A 16,444-nucleotide genomic window follows, 5' to 3' on the forward strand; every position below is an offset into this window, starting at 1 on the left:
CGGTGAAACAGGCACAGCCGTACTCACCTGACAGCAGATATTCCATTGTATCGAGGATGTTTTAGGTTAGGCAAGAGAGTCTGGAGGTCAGGACAGCCACAGGAAGGCAGACGCGTGGCGTGGGCTTGCACACTCACCTGCTCCCAGATGACTTTGGAGAGCTCCTTCTTGTTCTGCAGGATGGCCCAGATGAAGAGCGCTTGCAGGGGGTGCCGAGTAATAGGAGACACGTCCTGGAGAGTTAGAGCAAGTGCAAAGGAGTGTCACCCTAGCTCCGTGGTCGGCAAACTGCGGCTCGCGAGCCACATGTGGCTCTTTGGCCCCTTGAGTGTGGTTCTTCCACAAAATACCATGGCCTGGGTGAGTCTATTTTGAAGAAGTGGCGTTAGAAGAAGTTTAAGTTTAAAAAATGTGGCTCTCAAAAGAAATTTCAATCGTTGTACTGTTGATATTTGGCTCTGTTGACTAATGAGTTTGCCGACCACTGCCCTAGCTGCAATCCTCTCAGAAGGAAAACAGGGGGTCGGGATGCCTGAGCAGAGAGCCCATGTTTGGAGGCTCCGTAATCGTTGGATGAATCCATTCTAACAGCACAGGAACACAATTCTCAGCTCTGCAAGCCACCAGGTGGTATAATTTGACATAAAATCTTTTATCAGTCATAAAAGACAATGTACAACTAAATGGAGAGGTATAAAGGGTGAAAGTGGCGCCGAGAACAATCTGAACACTGAATGACTTCTGACAGCCAAAGAGCAAGCAATTCCATCCTATGAATCTATTTCTCATCTAGAAAAAGCATTCAGACTAAATTCTAACTTTTCCTATAGTTTGGTTAAGTTCAATTACCACAACACAGAGCTGTGGCTTATCTCTTTGGCGTTTTGATTCCTAATACATTAGTTAAAACCCCAGCTCTTATTCAGCACCCCATATCTTCCAGGGGAACCTTTTCAGATAGAAAACAACAGGATGTGTATTTTCCTATATACAGGTTTTACTGAGGTCCAAACTGCTTCAGGCCTGGTTATGGATACTGCAGAGGGTTTGAACATAAATAGTGTCAAAGAGAAGCTTCCTAAACACTTCTTAAATACCAAGCCGTTTAGATTTTTACAATATAGGCACACATATTAAAATCCTGGAGTCACTAAAGACAATGACCTAGCTTCCCCCGAAGCAATCCTGAGACATGTAGTTTACTTAAGAGGCGAGCCCAGAAAAACCAACAGGCGTCTGAGAAAATGAGATCTAAAAGGAAAGAACCCATTGAGGCGCATTGTCAACAAGTTGTCATGGTGGTTAGCTAGAGATCAGTCCCGCTAGGCAGCCCTGGGACCCATTGCAGCATACATGCCTCAGAATTATCTGTCCTTACAGGGAGGGGCTGGGATGTTCATACATCCACTGCAGGCATCGGGCTCAGAGCAGAGAGCTGCAGGTGCTGGTGGCTGGGAACTGCCTGTGCCTAAGAGAGGAAGGCCTAGAGAATACAGGTGTTACATTCACAGCATCCTCTCCAAGGGGAACCTGGGTCATCCCTTTGGAAATAATCACTGCCCCTTTTATCCACAAAAGAAAATGTGGCAGTTCTTCAGTCCTTTACGTGGGCAGTGGAGAGCAATTTTAGGCAGGTCATGTCCAAAAGGCTAAGACATGAACAGGCAGCTATGCCTGTGCCCCTGTTCCCTGAGCTTTGTAATTAAGAAACACTGCAACAAGTAGTTTGAAATAAAGCAAAGACCTTAAGAGCAGACATCAGAAAACTCACCAGGGAGACTCATTATCTTCAGTAAAGGCAGTAGAAAAAAATAAGAACGCCAACACGTTCACTACCTTACAGTGATGAGGTAGGGAGTGGGAAATTTTTTGAAGGAAGACTCAGAAGACCAGAGAGAGAACTCAAGCAGACAGGCCTCCCATTACATACGTGAAGTTCTACTTCTGTCTCGTCCCTGCTGCTTCTATCTTCCTTCCTGGAGCTCCTCCGGAAGTTGGCCACCAGTTTCCAGACGAATGTGAGGAGGGTGTCGTTGTAGGAATTCTTGGCGATCTGCAGGTTCCGATAGACCAGAGTGCTGAAGTGATTGGAGAAGAGCTCGGTGAGGACGTCACTGGTGAGAAACTTCCGCAGGTTCAGGCCATTCTCCAGGAAAAGGCGGACAAACTTGGGCCTGTCCTTTATGAGAGCCATGAACATGACCTCCCGAAGGTCGGCGGACTGAGGAGAAAGAGCAGAGAGAGTAATCACGCCCTGGGCCCAGGAAAGGAAGCACAAGGCCTTTCTCGGACACATCATATTCCCAGCCACAAAGTAGTAGGACCTTCAACTTCTCCTGAGCTCCCATCTTGAGAATAAAATACATCTTTCCATTAAAATACAACATTAGATTATAATTCACACACAGGGGAAGTAGGATTTTTTACATCAGCCAGATGTGGGCTTGGATGTGACTTGGCCTCCTGCTGTGGTAAGGTGGAGATAATTACACCCATGCAGGGATGATGTTGGTCAAGGATTTATCCCAGAGCCTGGCATAAGGGAAGCACTCAGGGGGTGGGGAATGTACAGCTCACACCATCTCCCCGAAGTCTCCAGTGGACACTGATTGTGAGCCACCAACAGCCAACACCTTGCTCTGGGTCATGGGATCTTCTGCTGCCCTTCAAGCCATATGCCACCAAGAACATACCTGATCATGTTGCATAACAGCATCACTGAAATACTTGACAGTTGTACCTAGTTATCATTTATCTTTAGCTCTACTTTCTGGGCTCCTGATAAAACCTATTCCAGAGAAGCATATTGGGAATTTTAATAAAGGACAAGCACCATTTAGTTCAGACAGAAACTGGTGGTCTACAGGTCACAACAGGTCTCAGATATGTTCCGTTTGTCTTCCATAGTATTTCTTACAATTCAATTCAGTTGCCAACATTAAAAATTAGAAAGTTCATACAAATCCACTTTTCCAGCATTAAAATCCAGAAGCCTGTACAACATGGAGTACCATCATGGATCCGAGTGGCAGCTGCTCCTGGAACCTGGGTCCTCCAGTCCTCGGGGACCCCACCAATCCTCACTGCCGTCCATCCAGCCCACTTCACTCCTGAAACTCCCCTGGCCCGGGTGTAGTGAATGTCTCCTGCTAACGGCAGCCTTGGCGGTTGCTCTCTAGTGCTGGATTCCTGGGAATCACACGTTGCCTACAGAGGAAACAGTCAAGGATCCCTCGGGGCCCACACTGTGGCTCCAGGTGGGGCAGGGAGGGGAGAGGTGGCTGTCCTAAGGAAGGCAGCTGCCCTTTCTCCTCTGTCCTCAGGGAAAGTGTGCCTTGTACCAAGTTTCACAATTCCTTCTCAATCTGTTTGCCTTTACACTGGTCACCCACTTGATAGCATAGGGCAGTGGTCCTCAGACATCAACCAGAGTCATCCAGAAGGCTTACTACACACAGGGTGCTAGAGTCAACCTCCAAATCCATCCTTTAACAAGCCTGAGACAGAGTCTGATCATCTGTGCTGCTAACAGGTTCCCAGCTCATTCCTGAGCTGCCACAGGTCTGGGACCACACTTTGAGAACCACTGACACATCTTTGTTTCCAAACCTTGCTGCTACAAGTACCCAGATGTGTGACCTGAGCCTCAGTATAACAAGATTTTCCCTGAGCCTCAGTCTGCTCTTCTAGAAAATACGTAGGTGCTTGTGGAGATGAAATGAGATAACATAGGTCAAGATGCTTTCAGAAATTCAAGGTCAGAGCAGGCCCTCAAAAAGAATGAGGCCCGGCTAGTGTGGCTCCATGGTTGAGTGTCGAACTATGAACCAGGAGGTCACAGTTCAATTCCTGGTCAGGGCACATACCCAGGTTGTGGGCTCAATCCCCAGTAAGGGGCGTGCAGGAGGTAGCCCATCAATGATTCTCCTTCATCAGTGATGTTTCTATCCCTCTCTCCTTATCCCTTTCTCTCTCTGAAATAAATAAAAACATATACTTTTTTTAAAAAATCAAACATCAGTCACCCCCTCCTGTGATACTCGTGAATCCTTGGATTATTAACCAGGAAAGTGAGAAAGTCCCCCATGGGTCGGTGTGAGGGGCAAGTGAACTAACACAACGAGACTGCTTTGTGTGATGTAAAAGTTCACACCAACATTGCCATTATTACAATGATTTTTATGTATTTTTAAACAAATACTTATATATCATTTAATATGAACCAATGTTCCTAAGCAGTACATAAACATTATCCAATTTAATCATTGTAACAACCCAATGAGGTAGGTACTGCTATTATCATCTCCATTTTCAGATGAGCAGTGGTGTGCTGGTAAATGTTTAGCAACCAGCTCTCTGGAAGAAAATAACAGACCCCACTTTGTAGTCTTGCCAGTTCCTATTGTGTAAATGCTCCCACTGTGGCTAACTTCCAGCTGCCAACGTGCCATCATTGAATGCAGAACTGAAAATAGACCTGGAGTAGCATAACACTTGCACTATTTCCAGCATGCAGACGCAACAGACAGAAATAATGCCCAGTCTAGACAATAATAAATGTAGTAAAATAATTCGAAAGCAATGAGTTTTGACTATGTATTACCTTTGTGTTTTAATAAAATGTATTTAGTTCTAAGTCTATATAGTTGAATTTTTTAAAAATGTTATTATTGATTTTTTTTTTTTTTGAGAGAAAGAAAGGGAGAAGGAGATAGAAACATTGATGAGCTAGAAACATCAATCATTTGCCTCCCAGGGATTGGGCCTGAAACCTGGGTATATGCACTGACTAGGAATCAAACCCATGACCTTTTGGTACATGGAGGGGACGCTCAATCCACTGAGTCACCCTGGATGGGCTATAGTTGAATTTTAATAATGATGGTATTTAATTACTGACTCGTAAAATCTCTAAAGCCTTAGCAGTCAGCTCTTGCAAGCCAGCATGAGGAGGCTCCACCACACCACATCTGAGGGATCTGAGGTACGGAGAGGTTAAATGCCTTGCAGAGGTTAAGTCAGGCTGATGGGCTGCCTCCAGAGTCCATTCATACAACTCACATAAGGGCTTAGCCATTATGCCCTTCCTCCTTCACTGTCTTAGGCTGAGTTAATAAAATTAAATGCACTGTTCAATATGTGCCTGAGTTTATGTTTATTTATACCATATGACCTTACTTAAATAGACCATTTCTCACACAGGGATCCATTTATGAATCAATTAACTACATCTACTTATACTTTCCCTCAACTAACTAAAGCTTTGCAATGTGTAATGCAGTTCATTAAATGCAAAGACCAAACACAAGATAATGTTTGCTGCAGGAATGAATAATTTAAAAATCCATAAGTCATTACTTTATTTGCATTCTGTTATTAAAATTTATTACCTGTTAATATAAATCAAGTCTTCATCATTGATTATACAACAGTAGGCCTAAAAGTGGTTTCTGAACCTGGCTGCGAAGGATGCCAGTTATGAAATGCATGCACCTTCAAATCTATGCATACGTGTATAAAATTAAATAAATCCCAGCTGCTCACGAGTGACTCAGATTAATTCAGAAGGAGCTGAGAACAAAGACACCCTCAGCCTTGCAGGTCCAAGTGTGACGGCTTATGATAGTTCCTACAAAACAGAGCTCCTGTGGCTGATTTAATGCAGTTGTACATAAGAAAACGTCCCTGGAAACTGACCAAATTGCAAGTGAGAAAAGTCACTATATTGGGGTAAAATGGTGTTTTTTGAACATAAAATTTCCATATTGGAGGTGCTTATTTGGCGGGGAGCCCCAATCCTCTAGCCCTAAGACATTCACTGTGTGTCTTCAACCAACTTGTGCTACTTTCTCCAATGCATCTCACTGCTGGCAATTCTCTTATCAGAACCTGGCTAGGTAGATGGGGCAGGGAGCCAAATGAGTCCGGCTGTCTTCATTTTCAGTAAAGCTACTGCTGACACCCATTCCAATCATGCAGCACATATTTTCCCCATCCTCTCACCCACCCACTGCCAGGGGAGCTGCACCTCTGTACCCAAGTGGAGAAGCGGCTCTCACATCACGGCAGAGGGCTATAAATGTGGATGGCATTCATGGATTGAGAATTCTCCCATCAGTGCATTTATTATCATCTCTTCACAACAAACCTACTAAGTCAATATTGTTACCCCATACTACAAAGGAGGAAAGGGAGGCCTGGCAAAATTGATGGACCAGAAAACAACCCTTTACAAGAACCAATACCAGAGACCTTATCAGAAATGGACCAGACCTGAGGCTGGAATAGCCATGAGAGCTGCTAACGTACCTCCCAGCGGCAGTCGTTGGTGAAAATCTCATCGTTGGCCAGGTCCAGCTGGTTCCACTCCAGCAGCAGCTTCAGCTGCCCGTTCCAGTTGTCCTGCTTGTTGGTGCTAAAGGCTACAAGAAGGCAGCAGAGTCAACCACCAAAGGCCCAGAAATAAAAGGGCCAGAGCCATTCCGTACGACCCATTATCAGAGCCATTTTCCCCAGGGGATTCCAAGCATGTTCTTCAAGAAGCAGACACTCACAACTGTCCTTTTGTTTTATTTTCACTCATTCTTATCAATATTCTAAATGTCCCAAAGTATATAATGAGGATCAATTCAAGTGGTAATAATGTCTTTCCACTTCATATTCTAACCATGTAAACGGTATATTGATATTTTTCCATAGATTCAGATTCCATAAATGTGATATTTCAAGGACCATATCTGACTTACACTATATCTAAATCTATGAAATAATGCCATATTACAACAATGTTCTACTTGTCTTTTCCAGAGCTAATATATTCTGGTCTATGTTTCTCTACAGGTATAATCCTATTTTAATAAATATTCTTACAACCAACTTTCTGGCAAGCACAATAAGAATGATTCCAATAAAAAGCGAATGTTTAAATCCCACTTCCTATGTGCCTTGCCCTGCTCTGCATACCTTACAGCCATAATCAGTAAGCTCAACTCTAGATGGTCTTTGCCAAGGTTCTATTTACTTCAGGTAACATCCACCTTCATGGAATTCTAGCCAAGATCATAGGTGAAAAGTTTTATGAACTTTACTCCTAGGCTCCAAGAGATTTGTAAACCCTGAAACTGATGCAGAATTACTGATGTGTGTGAAGTGTGTGTGCACATATGTGGAACCCAAGGGCAAATGCTATGGCTTTACCACATTCTCAGAGGAGTCTGAGACACACAAAAATAACTCTAAGCCACTGTTAGAGAAGGTCTTTAAAGAGTGCTGTGATTGGATTTGACCAGCATTTTAATGACGTAAAAATGTTTTGTTCTATTAAAAATACACTGAGTGGCCAGATTATTATGATCTCTGAATGCATAATAATCTGGCCACTCAGTATATATATATATATATATATATATATATATATATATATATTTTAAAGGCCCGGTGCATGAATTCGTGCATGGGTGTGGTCCGGCCAGCCTGGCCAGGGGGAGGGGACATGGGCAGTTGGCCGGCCTGCCTGCTGGTTGAACTCCTGGTTGAGGGGAAAATTTGCATATTAGCGTTTTATTATATAGGATATACACTGAGTGGCCAGATTATTATTCGTTCAGAGATCATAATAATCTGACCACTCAGTGTATGTAATGAAGGAAATTTAACTCAGCAGGTCAACAGTAGTTATTGTAGCTTCTAATCGATCATAATCAAAACTAAGCACAAGATTCTATTTCAGTAAAGCCATTTAAAACATAAATGCAAGTCTTAGGAAGCAACACAAAGCTGAGGCTTCCAAAGTGGCTATTTTCACTCACCTTTGTACAAAGCATAGGAAATAGCGTTGCTCACAATTTCATCCCCAGCCTCTTCCATTTTAATAACTGTTAACAGGTGAGAACTTTCGAGAATTTCTTTGAGCTGAACATGTAAAGAACAGAGTTGTCAGCCAACTGGTTTTAGACATTAGGAGTATAAAGTTCACACTTTTGGTAAAAAACCTTTTATTCTACTTTTTTATTATGAAATACCATATACAGGGCAGTTCCAGATCTTCTTCCCCCACCTAAAGTTCCTGTGCCCATAGAGTCTAATTTCTAAATTAGAAATAAGAAGTCCTTGACCACAGTGAGAATACAGGTTATATAAGGACACATGTAACAAAAAGCTGAGGGGCCCATTGACAGGTGTGTGTGTGTGGGCGGGGGGCAAGCCTGGCACATGGTGTCCTATTGCTGAATGAATGAATAAATGAGAAAAGAGCAACAGAAAATCACAAAAATCATCCAAGTGTGGTCATAAGGGCTTAAACTATAGGCAGGGAAGGCTCAATGTGAATAAGAGCCAAGAGGACTCAGTGATTGGGTGACTAGAGAAGGGATCTGCTATATCATCCTTTGGGAATTTTCTGTAATAGTTCATTGTAAAACATTTTTATAAAATCAAAGCTCTGGGGAACAGGCAGAGACCCCTAATTCCATGGTTTCAGCCATTGGAGAGCTTGGGGAGGAAGCACTACTTCTAGAGGAGGAAGCAAGTTGGGCATGTAGGGGAGGCAACTGATCCATGTTTCTCTTTCACCTCTCTCTCTCTCTCTCTCTCTCTCTCTCTCTGTCTCTCTGTCTCTCTCTCTATCTCTGTCTCTCTCTCTAAAATTAATAAAAACATCTCCTCAGATGAGGGTAACATTTAAAAAAAAAAAAAGAGGGATGACCAGCTTTGCAAACAGACAGACTTGAGTGTAAACCCACATGATACCCCTTATGAGGTACGGAGGCTTGGCAAGTCATTGAACTTGTGTGAGCTTCCATTTCCACTAAGAAATTGTTTGGGCCATGGCACAGTTTTCAAGTCACTGAGAAAGTGTAAGACAGCCAGAGCTGCTGGTGGAGGCAGGCATGTAAGGTGTTCTTCCTTCCCATGAACTTGGCTTCCCTTTTCTGAGTCCTCTGAAGTCTCCCCCACCACTCACCCATTTGATCCAGCTCTCGGTTTCCTCCTCATGCAGCCGGGACACGGTGCGGGGTAAGAAGCGCACCAACTTTTCCTTGACAATGGAAGAGGTCAGGGTGTCCTCCAGCTCTACCAAGCTTGCGATCACATCAGCAATCTGCCCCGAGCCCTCCACCACCACACAGGGAATTTTACTCTTGATGGAGGTGTTGATGGCCTGGGAGAGGGGAGACAGAGCTGGTCAGATGGAAAAGTCACAACAACCAGAAACCCAGCTTGGGACCAAGGTTCTAAATCAGTGGTTCTCAACCTTTCTAATGTCGCGACCCACAGGTTGAGAACCGCTGCTGTAGAGCCTAAGACCATCGGAAAACACAGATATTTACATTACGATTCATTAACAGTAGCAAAATTACAGTTATGAAGTAGCAACGAAAATAATTTTATGGTTGGGGGTCACAACATGAGGAACTGTATTAAAGGGTCGCGGCATTAGAAAGGTTGAGAACCACTGCTCTAAATCAAGATGGTTAACCAAACACATTGACATGTCATCCCTGCACTTTCCCTTTGGGGTTTTAGTCTTGATCAGAACCAAACAAAATGTTTGCTATTGGCATTGAATGCGAAAAGTACTAATGCCAAAATCCATAATAAGGGTACATGTGACTAATTGAAGTTCTCCATCAATAAATGCTTGAAAATATCCCTGTGTACAAAATCGATCATTCCAAATACTGACACCATAGATTTGAGTGACAGCATTCGACATTATCGTTGCTAGCTTCTCGGATGAAGGTTAGCAATATTCATACTCTTAAGGTCTGAAAACACCTTCAAAGCAGCAGCCACATTGTGTTATATTGATTCATATTTCCCTCCTCAACTAATTTCCCTTGCCCCTTTAATTAAAAGAGAAAAAAAATTGCTTCCTGGATACACACCTATCACACTTTCACATCCTGTATAAAGACCAGAGCAGCCAGCACAAAAGAATCAGGTATGAGAATTTTAACCCCTTGACAGTGAAACCATATGGGTACAGAGCTGTGAAGCATCTTCCTTTAGCCAAGACCGAACACTTTGTTTAGAGCAGATGTTGCCCATACAGTGTGTAGTTTCTTCATCAGAGCGAACAGAAGGCTGATCCACAGACCAGCTGGGATGTTTCTCCACCTCACACTGCACCAGCTATGGGTGTTAGGGCTGTGCTGGGCAGGAGTAGGGGTGATAAAGAGGGCGCTGAGAGAGTTGGTGTCCTCCCTCTTCCCCTCCTCTCTTCTGTGCTCTGTGCCTTGGGCTGTGAGTTGGCTGAGCAGACATTCCTGGAAAAGGCTGCAGAAATGCAGCATCCTAGGCCTGCAGCAGCTATCTGGAAAGCTGAATTCTAAATCAAAAATTTCAGAGAAAGATAATAAATGTAATCATCTTTCAGTTACTTTCTCTCCATTCTCTTCCTCTTTTATGTGACTGTTATTTCTTCAAACTGACAATTTCACATTGAAAAAAAATCTCTATTTTAATTTTCCTCTGAAAAGTCTTTCCCAGAAGAGTTTTATTTAACAACTAGAGGCCCAGTGCATGAAAATTCATGCACTGGAGGGGGTCCCTCAGGCTGGCCTGCCCCCTCTCACAGTCTGGGAGCCCTCAGGGGTGGGAGGTGACCCGGCGATCAGGGGAAGGCAACGCCCCATCACACCTCTGCTGCGCCACTGCCGGCAGTGCAAACCTTGGCCAGCCCTGGTTACCTGAGCCTCAGGTGGCCCTGGGAAGCTGGGCAACCACCACTGAGGCTTGCCTGCGCCTCAGGCCAGCCCTGGGCAGTTGGGGGACTGAGGGGCCTGAGGGACTCTGGAGGCAGGCATGCAGAGTGGCCGGACCTGCCTGGGGGCAGGCCCAGCCTTGCCACATGCCTGCCACCCCTGCGGGGCTGAGGGGACTGGGCACCACCATCTTGTGGCTGTGGGCGCCACCATCTTTGAGGGTATGGCAGTCAATTAGCATATTCCCTCCTTATTGGCTGTGGGCGCCACCATCTTTGAGGGCAGGATAGTCAATTAGCATATTCCCTCCTTGTTGGCTGTGGGTGCCGCCATCTTTGCGATGGCATGAGGGTCAATTAGCATATTCCCTCTTTATTAGATAGGATGGTCTCAGTAATAGATCTCATAGCAGATGCTCAACAAATACCTGTTGATGCATGAATGAATGAAAAAAATCATATCCTATCTAATAAAATAGTAATATGCAAATTGACCATCACTCCAATACACAAGATGACTGCCCCCATGTGGACACAAGATGGCCGCCACAAGATAGCCAGCAGGGGAGAGAAGTTGGGAAGGACCAGGCCTGCAAGGGAGGGCAGTTGGGGGCGATCGGGCCTGCAGGGAAGGGCAGTTGGGGGGGACCAGGCCTGCAGGGAGGGCAGTTAGAGGTGACCAGGCCTGCAGGGGAGGGCAGTTAGGGGTGACCAGGCCTGCAGGGGAGGGCAGTTAGGGGCAAATAGGCTGGCCAGGGAGCAGTAAGGTATCAATCAGGCTGGCAGGGGAGTGGTTAAGGGGTGATCAGGCTGGCAGGCAGAAGCAGTTAGGGGCAATCAGGAAGGCAGGCAGGTGAGCAGTTGGGAGCCAGCAGTCCTGGATTGTGAGAAGGATGTCCGACTACCCCTTTAGGCTCAATCATGCACGGGGGGTGGTGGGTCCCTCAGCCTTACCTGCACCCTCTCCAATCTGGGAGCCCTCAGTGGATGTCCAACTGCCAGTTTAGGCCTGATCCCTGCTTTTCTTCCCTCCCTCTTTCTCTCCGCACCTGCTCTGCGCCCCCCTCCCTCACGGATACCACCCCCTTTCACATGCAGTTTCCTTCCCTTTTCCATTCCTGCATCTTTTTCTTATTCCCTTTCTGTATTTCTGTTTCTCCTCTTGGCCTGTCTACATGCAGGCCTGCCTTCCTCTCCCTCTCCTTTCTTATCCCCTCCTATCGTATCCTATCCTATCCTGGGCCTTGCAGCTGCCTGAGCAGAGGGCAGGGACACAGCCTGCTGATCTGGTCATGATGTGATGCTGTAATGCTGCCGGCAGTGCAAACCTTGGCCAGCCCTAGTTACCTGAGCCTCAGGTGGCCCTGGGCAGCTGGGCAACTGCCGGCAGCAAATGGACAAAACTGCACTGCCGGCAGCAAATGGACAAATTTGCATATTCCTCTATTATTAGATTAGACTAGAGGCCCGGGGCACAGATTTGTGTACCAGTGGGGTACTCGGCCTGGCCTGCGGGGATCAGGCCGAAACCAGCTCTCCGACATCCCCCAAGGGGACTCGGATTGCGAGAAGGCGCAGGCCAGGCCGAGGGACCCCACTGGTGCATGAATCCATGCGCTGGAACTCTAGTTGTTATATAAAAGAATGAACAAAGAGAAGTGCTAGATTATAAAATTCCAAATAACTTTGACAGAAATTGCTTGTAACTGTAGAGGTGAACTCTGGTAAAAAGAGGAAAGAAGGTCAAAGACCTCGGATATCTGTAATCTAACCCTCTCTTAGAGTTAAAAGATTAGGTTAGGGGAAATGGGGGAATATGCAAGCCAACCTGGAAATTAACTAAAAGAGAGAAGTAAAATTACTTCCTTATGCTATCCTACTCCTGGAAAGGTGCTATCATGAATATGATGCTCATGCCTTTGAATACTCACCCACATGTGGCCACACTAATGCTCTCTGAGAAGTTGGAACAGATGTCTAGCTGCAGGCAAGACGAGATCAGTAATGTCAAGTCTACAGTGGGAAGCAGAATTCTTGCTCACTGCTCAACAATGTAGGTCAGAATCATTCTAGAAGCTTTCCATGATCTCAGGATCACTTAGGGTTTCAGATTCCTTCACATGGGACTCTCAGACTTTGCATACCCAGGAAGCATGTGGGTGGTTAAGCTCAATATATAGGACAGGGTTTTGGTGTCAGTCTTTGTATGTCTGATCACAACTCATCTCCACACAGATGGGGTGGCATGCAGATACATGCTGGTTATGATCCTTAAGTCTCATGAGTTCATGCCAACCCTTCTCTTTGGCAGGCTGATGGCCAAAGCCAACAATGAGTATTCAGACTGGTCATGTCGCTGCAAATTCTCTTCCTAAATCTTAGCTGAGGAGACAACCTAAGCCTGGTAGGGAAACACTGTGTGGTGGGAAAGATGCTACTGACTTGCTCTAGTGAAAATAGTCAGGTTAGATTAGGTGAGTCCCCAAACCCTAAAAATACAAATTAAATGAGTGAGCTTGTTAACCAATCTTCTAGAAAACCAAATCAAGACTCACTTTTAAAGTCTCTCTTCCGCCTCCTTGGGCAAAGCACACAATGGGGACCTTGCCACCATAGTTGGAATCTGTAAAACATCAACGTAAAACTTATTTTGGGACTCATTAGAAATACTCAGTGTACAATAATCTATTTGATAAATTCTTAATGGCCATCTACATTTTGGTCACAATCCCACATTTGAAAATAATGATACACATAAAATATTTTAACCAAATAAACAATACCTATTCTTTATTTTTTAAAAAATAAAAGGACACCTACGACCAGGGAGAGTAGGACTAGGCGCTTCTTCCCTGTGAGCCCTGGGTGTGGGGTGATGGCTACAAACCTCACGGACTTCACTATTTATCCCTTCATCACGCTAGATGTGTCTTTGTGTCTCAAGCTGCTAACAGCACGATGCAGGTCATGCTGCAATTTGTCACTGGTATTTAAAATGCTAAAGTCTGTAAATGATTTACTTTTGCTAATGTATATTAGGCCAGGTTCAAGTTTATCCTCACAATAAAAACACTCACTGATTTGCATAATCCTATGCTTTTCTGAGCTGGTGAAAAATTTGCATAACTATTTATTCTCTCAAGGGAGAGCATTGCATATAGAAATGTTTTTCCTTCTTGTATGTCCCATTGATGAAAGTGTAAAGCTGAGAACATCTCCAGCAGTTCCCTGTTACGAAATAGATCACTACATCATGAGCAAATCTGGTTCCACAACAGAACACATCTCAACAACAGGAAGAAAGAGAGTAGTTCATTTTCCATGGCAAATAAATTCTGCATTCTCCCCTTATTAGGTGGCTGCTTTACATAGAAGTAGCCACGATGGAAAGAAGTAAACCACTCAACTATTAAACCAGCAGGCTGGTTTTTATCATTTCTATGCCAGCTAATGACACTGTTTTGTGAGCTCATATTTGCCTTCAGGGATTTTATTTATTCTGAACTGTTGTCTAGCAGAAGAGACAGCAGGCTTTCTATCCTAACACACTAGAGGGGGACAAGGCAGCATTTGTCATTGCTCCAGCATGTTGAAGGGAAGGGTACCTATCACAGTGACCCTGGCAAAGCACTCCTAATATGTTGAAGAAAGAAGAGAAATAACAGCTCTTCTTTGGGAACAGGAGATTAATCGAATGGGTTCACCATGCTTCACTCAATAACTGGTCGCTACTGTTGTTGATGCTACTGCTGCTGCTCTTGTTAGTATGTTTGTCCAGTGTCCCGCTCCCTGAGTCCTGACCTTGAATGGTGCGCTCAGAGATGTACTTCTCCAGCTGATTCCGGAGCTTCGCCTCCACTGTGGGATGTCCATGGCAGCCGTTGTCCACCAGCAGCAGGTGGGTGTGATTGTTGTCCAGGATGTACAGAGGGTCCCTCTTGAAGTCGTCCATAATGTACTGAGCTGAAAAGTAGCCCTGGAAAGCACACAGAAGCTTGTCTTTGAGATTCTGTTTGTCAGCCAAGATGTGTGATGATATTTTTATAGGTTCCTCTGAAGGCTAACCTTTTGCGTTCAGCTACATTGATACCTCTTCTCAGATTCTTAAGTTCAGAACAACTTAGAGATCTAAGAGTACAGGCCTTCATTTTAGTATAAAGAAATGAAGGTTCAAAATGGTTGGGTCACTTGCCTTTTATCACATAAGTGACCAGTGACAGTGCAAAGGTCAGCTTCCCAATCCAGTTTTTGTTCCAATACCTGTGTGCTCTTTTGAGTAAATTCATTGAAATTGATAGCATTTAAAAAAGGATAGCATATAATATATATATATATGTATATATACATATATATATATATATATACACACATGTATTTATACACATTCAGACACACACATATATGTTCACACACATATACACAGATACACATACACATGTATTTGTGTGTGTACCTGTATACAGGTAGAGGTGGACATTTATATGCACAAATATATATTTGCTTACAATCTATCATATGGAAAGACCTGTGCCAGGGTTTAGGGATTAGAAAATGAATTTGTTGCTGTTGTTGTTAATCCTCACCTGAGGATTTTTTTTTCATTGATTTTTTTAGAGAGAATGGAAGGAATGGGTGGGAGAGAGAGAGAAACATCAATCAGTTACCTCTCATATGTGCCTGACTGAAGATCTAACCCACAACTTAGGTATGTGCCCTGATTGGGAATCAAACCTGCAAGTTTTTGGTGTACAGGACAATGTTCCAACCAACTGAGACACCAGTCAGGGCTGGTGGAAACAGATTTTAATGACATTTATAGACATTCATTGTATATAGACATCTAAGAGTTATAGACATTCAATGAACACATCCATTGGCAGCTCCTTCCCAGGAATTCTTAGATTATGTCATCCTTGCTTTTAATTCCTGAGGTTCCAAAGGCCTTTCTTGCAAGGCCAACTTTCCCATGAGTTAACGCCATCACAGAGCCCCAACGTTCAGACCAGAGCCCCACACCCTGATCTTTCCCCCATGTGACCTCACAGACCTCCTCCCATCCTGCCCATACCTCAACATCACAATTCCTGATGAGTGTGTCCCTGTTGGAGACCATGCCCCAAGCCGCTATTCCAATGGCCACAATGTTCTCCTCTGAATTCCTGCTGATGGTGTTGTCTCTCACCACCTCCCCGATGAACTTCATCAGGCCATAATGGGTGCCTCCAGTGAGAATCCAAGCGCCTATCAATGAGGGAGAAAGCAAAGGCTCAGCTGGCTCTGAGTAAGGTTCCCATCCTGTGCTCACAGTTGGCCACATTCCCCTTTCAAATGAGGCCATGGGAAGTGAAGTAGCACCCCACGTGGCCCACGCAGAGTGCAGGCAGATGACTGACTTCCCAGCTCTGGCCTCTCACATCATCTCAGTAGATGTTCCAGGCCAGGGGTTTTGTCATGATGCTTACAACTTACTCTCAGATGATTCCAAAAATATCATAATATGTAGATATTTATGGAAAGAGAATTGTGGGGAAATGTTAACAATTGGTGAGTCTTAGTGAAGAGTTATAGACATTCATTTTATTATTCATATAATTCTTCTGAAGGAATTTTCATAATAAAAAGTTAAAAAGAAAACAATGCTGCCCTGGCCAGTGTGGCTTAGTTGGTTGGGCATCATCCCATACACCAAAAGGTTGCTGGTTCGATTCCCGGTCAGGGCACATGCCGAGGTTGCAGGCT

At 44.4% G+C, this 16,444-nt stretch overlaps 1 protein-coding gene across 1 annotated transcript in view; it reads right to left on the bottom strand.

The window, feature by feature from the left end:
- Positions 1-16,444, bottom strand: part of TRPM8 (transient receptor potential cation channel subfamily M member 8) — a 53,245-nt gene that overhangs the window by 31,084 nt on the left and 5,717 nt on the right. Inside the window, exons 5-12 of the mRNA XM_054723118.1 lie at positions 15,774-15,946; positions 14,507-14,681; positions 13,261-13,328; positions 8,963-9,160; positions 7,809-7,911; positions 6,310-6,422; positions 1,931-2,221; positions 138-233 (exon numbers count right to left, since the gene is read on the bottom strand). Coding sequence (XP_054579093.1) covers positions 138-233; positions 1,931-2,221; positions 6,310-6,422; positions 7,809-7,911; positions 8,963-9,160; positions 13,261-13,328; positions 14,507-14,681; positions 15,774-15,946 — 1,217 coding nt within the window. The remainder of the gene's footprint in view (positions 1-137; positions 234-1,930; positions 2,222-6,309; positions 6,423-7,808; positions 7,912-8,962; positions 9,161-13,260; positions 13,329-14,506; positions 14,682-15,773; positions 15,947-16,444) is intronic.

Source organism: Eptesicus fuscus, chromosome 11 (genome assembly GCF_027574615.1).
Source record: "Eptesicus fuscus isolate TK198812 chromosome 11, DD_ASM_mEF_20220401, whole genome shotgun sequence".
Lineage (NCBI taxonomy): Eukaryota > Metazoa > Chordata > Mammalia > Chiroptera > Vespertilionidae > Eptesicus > Eptesicus fuscus.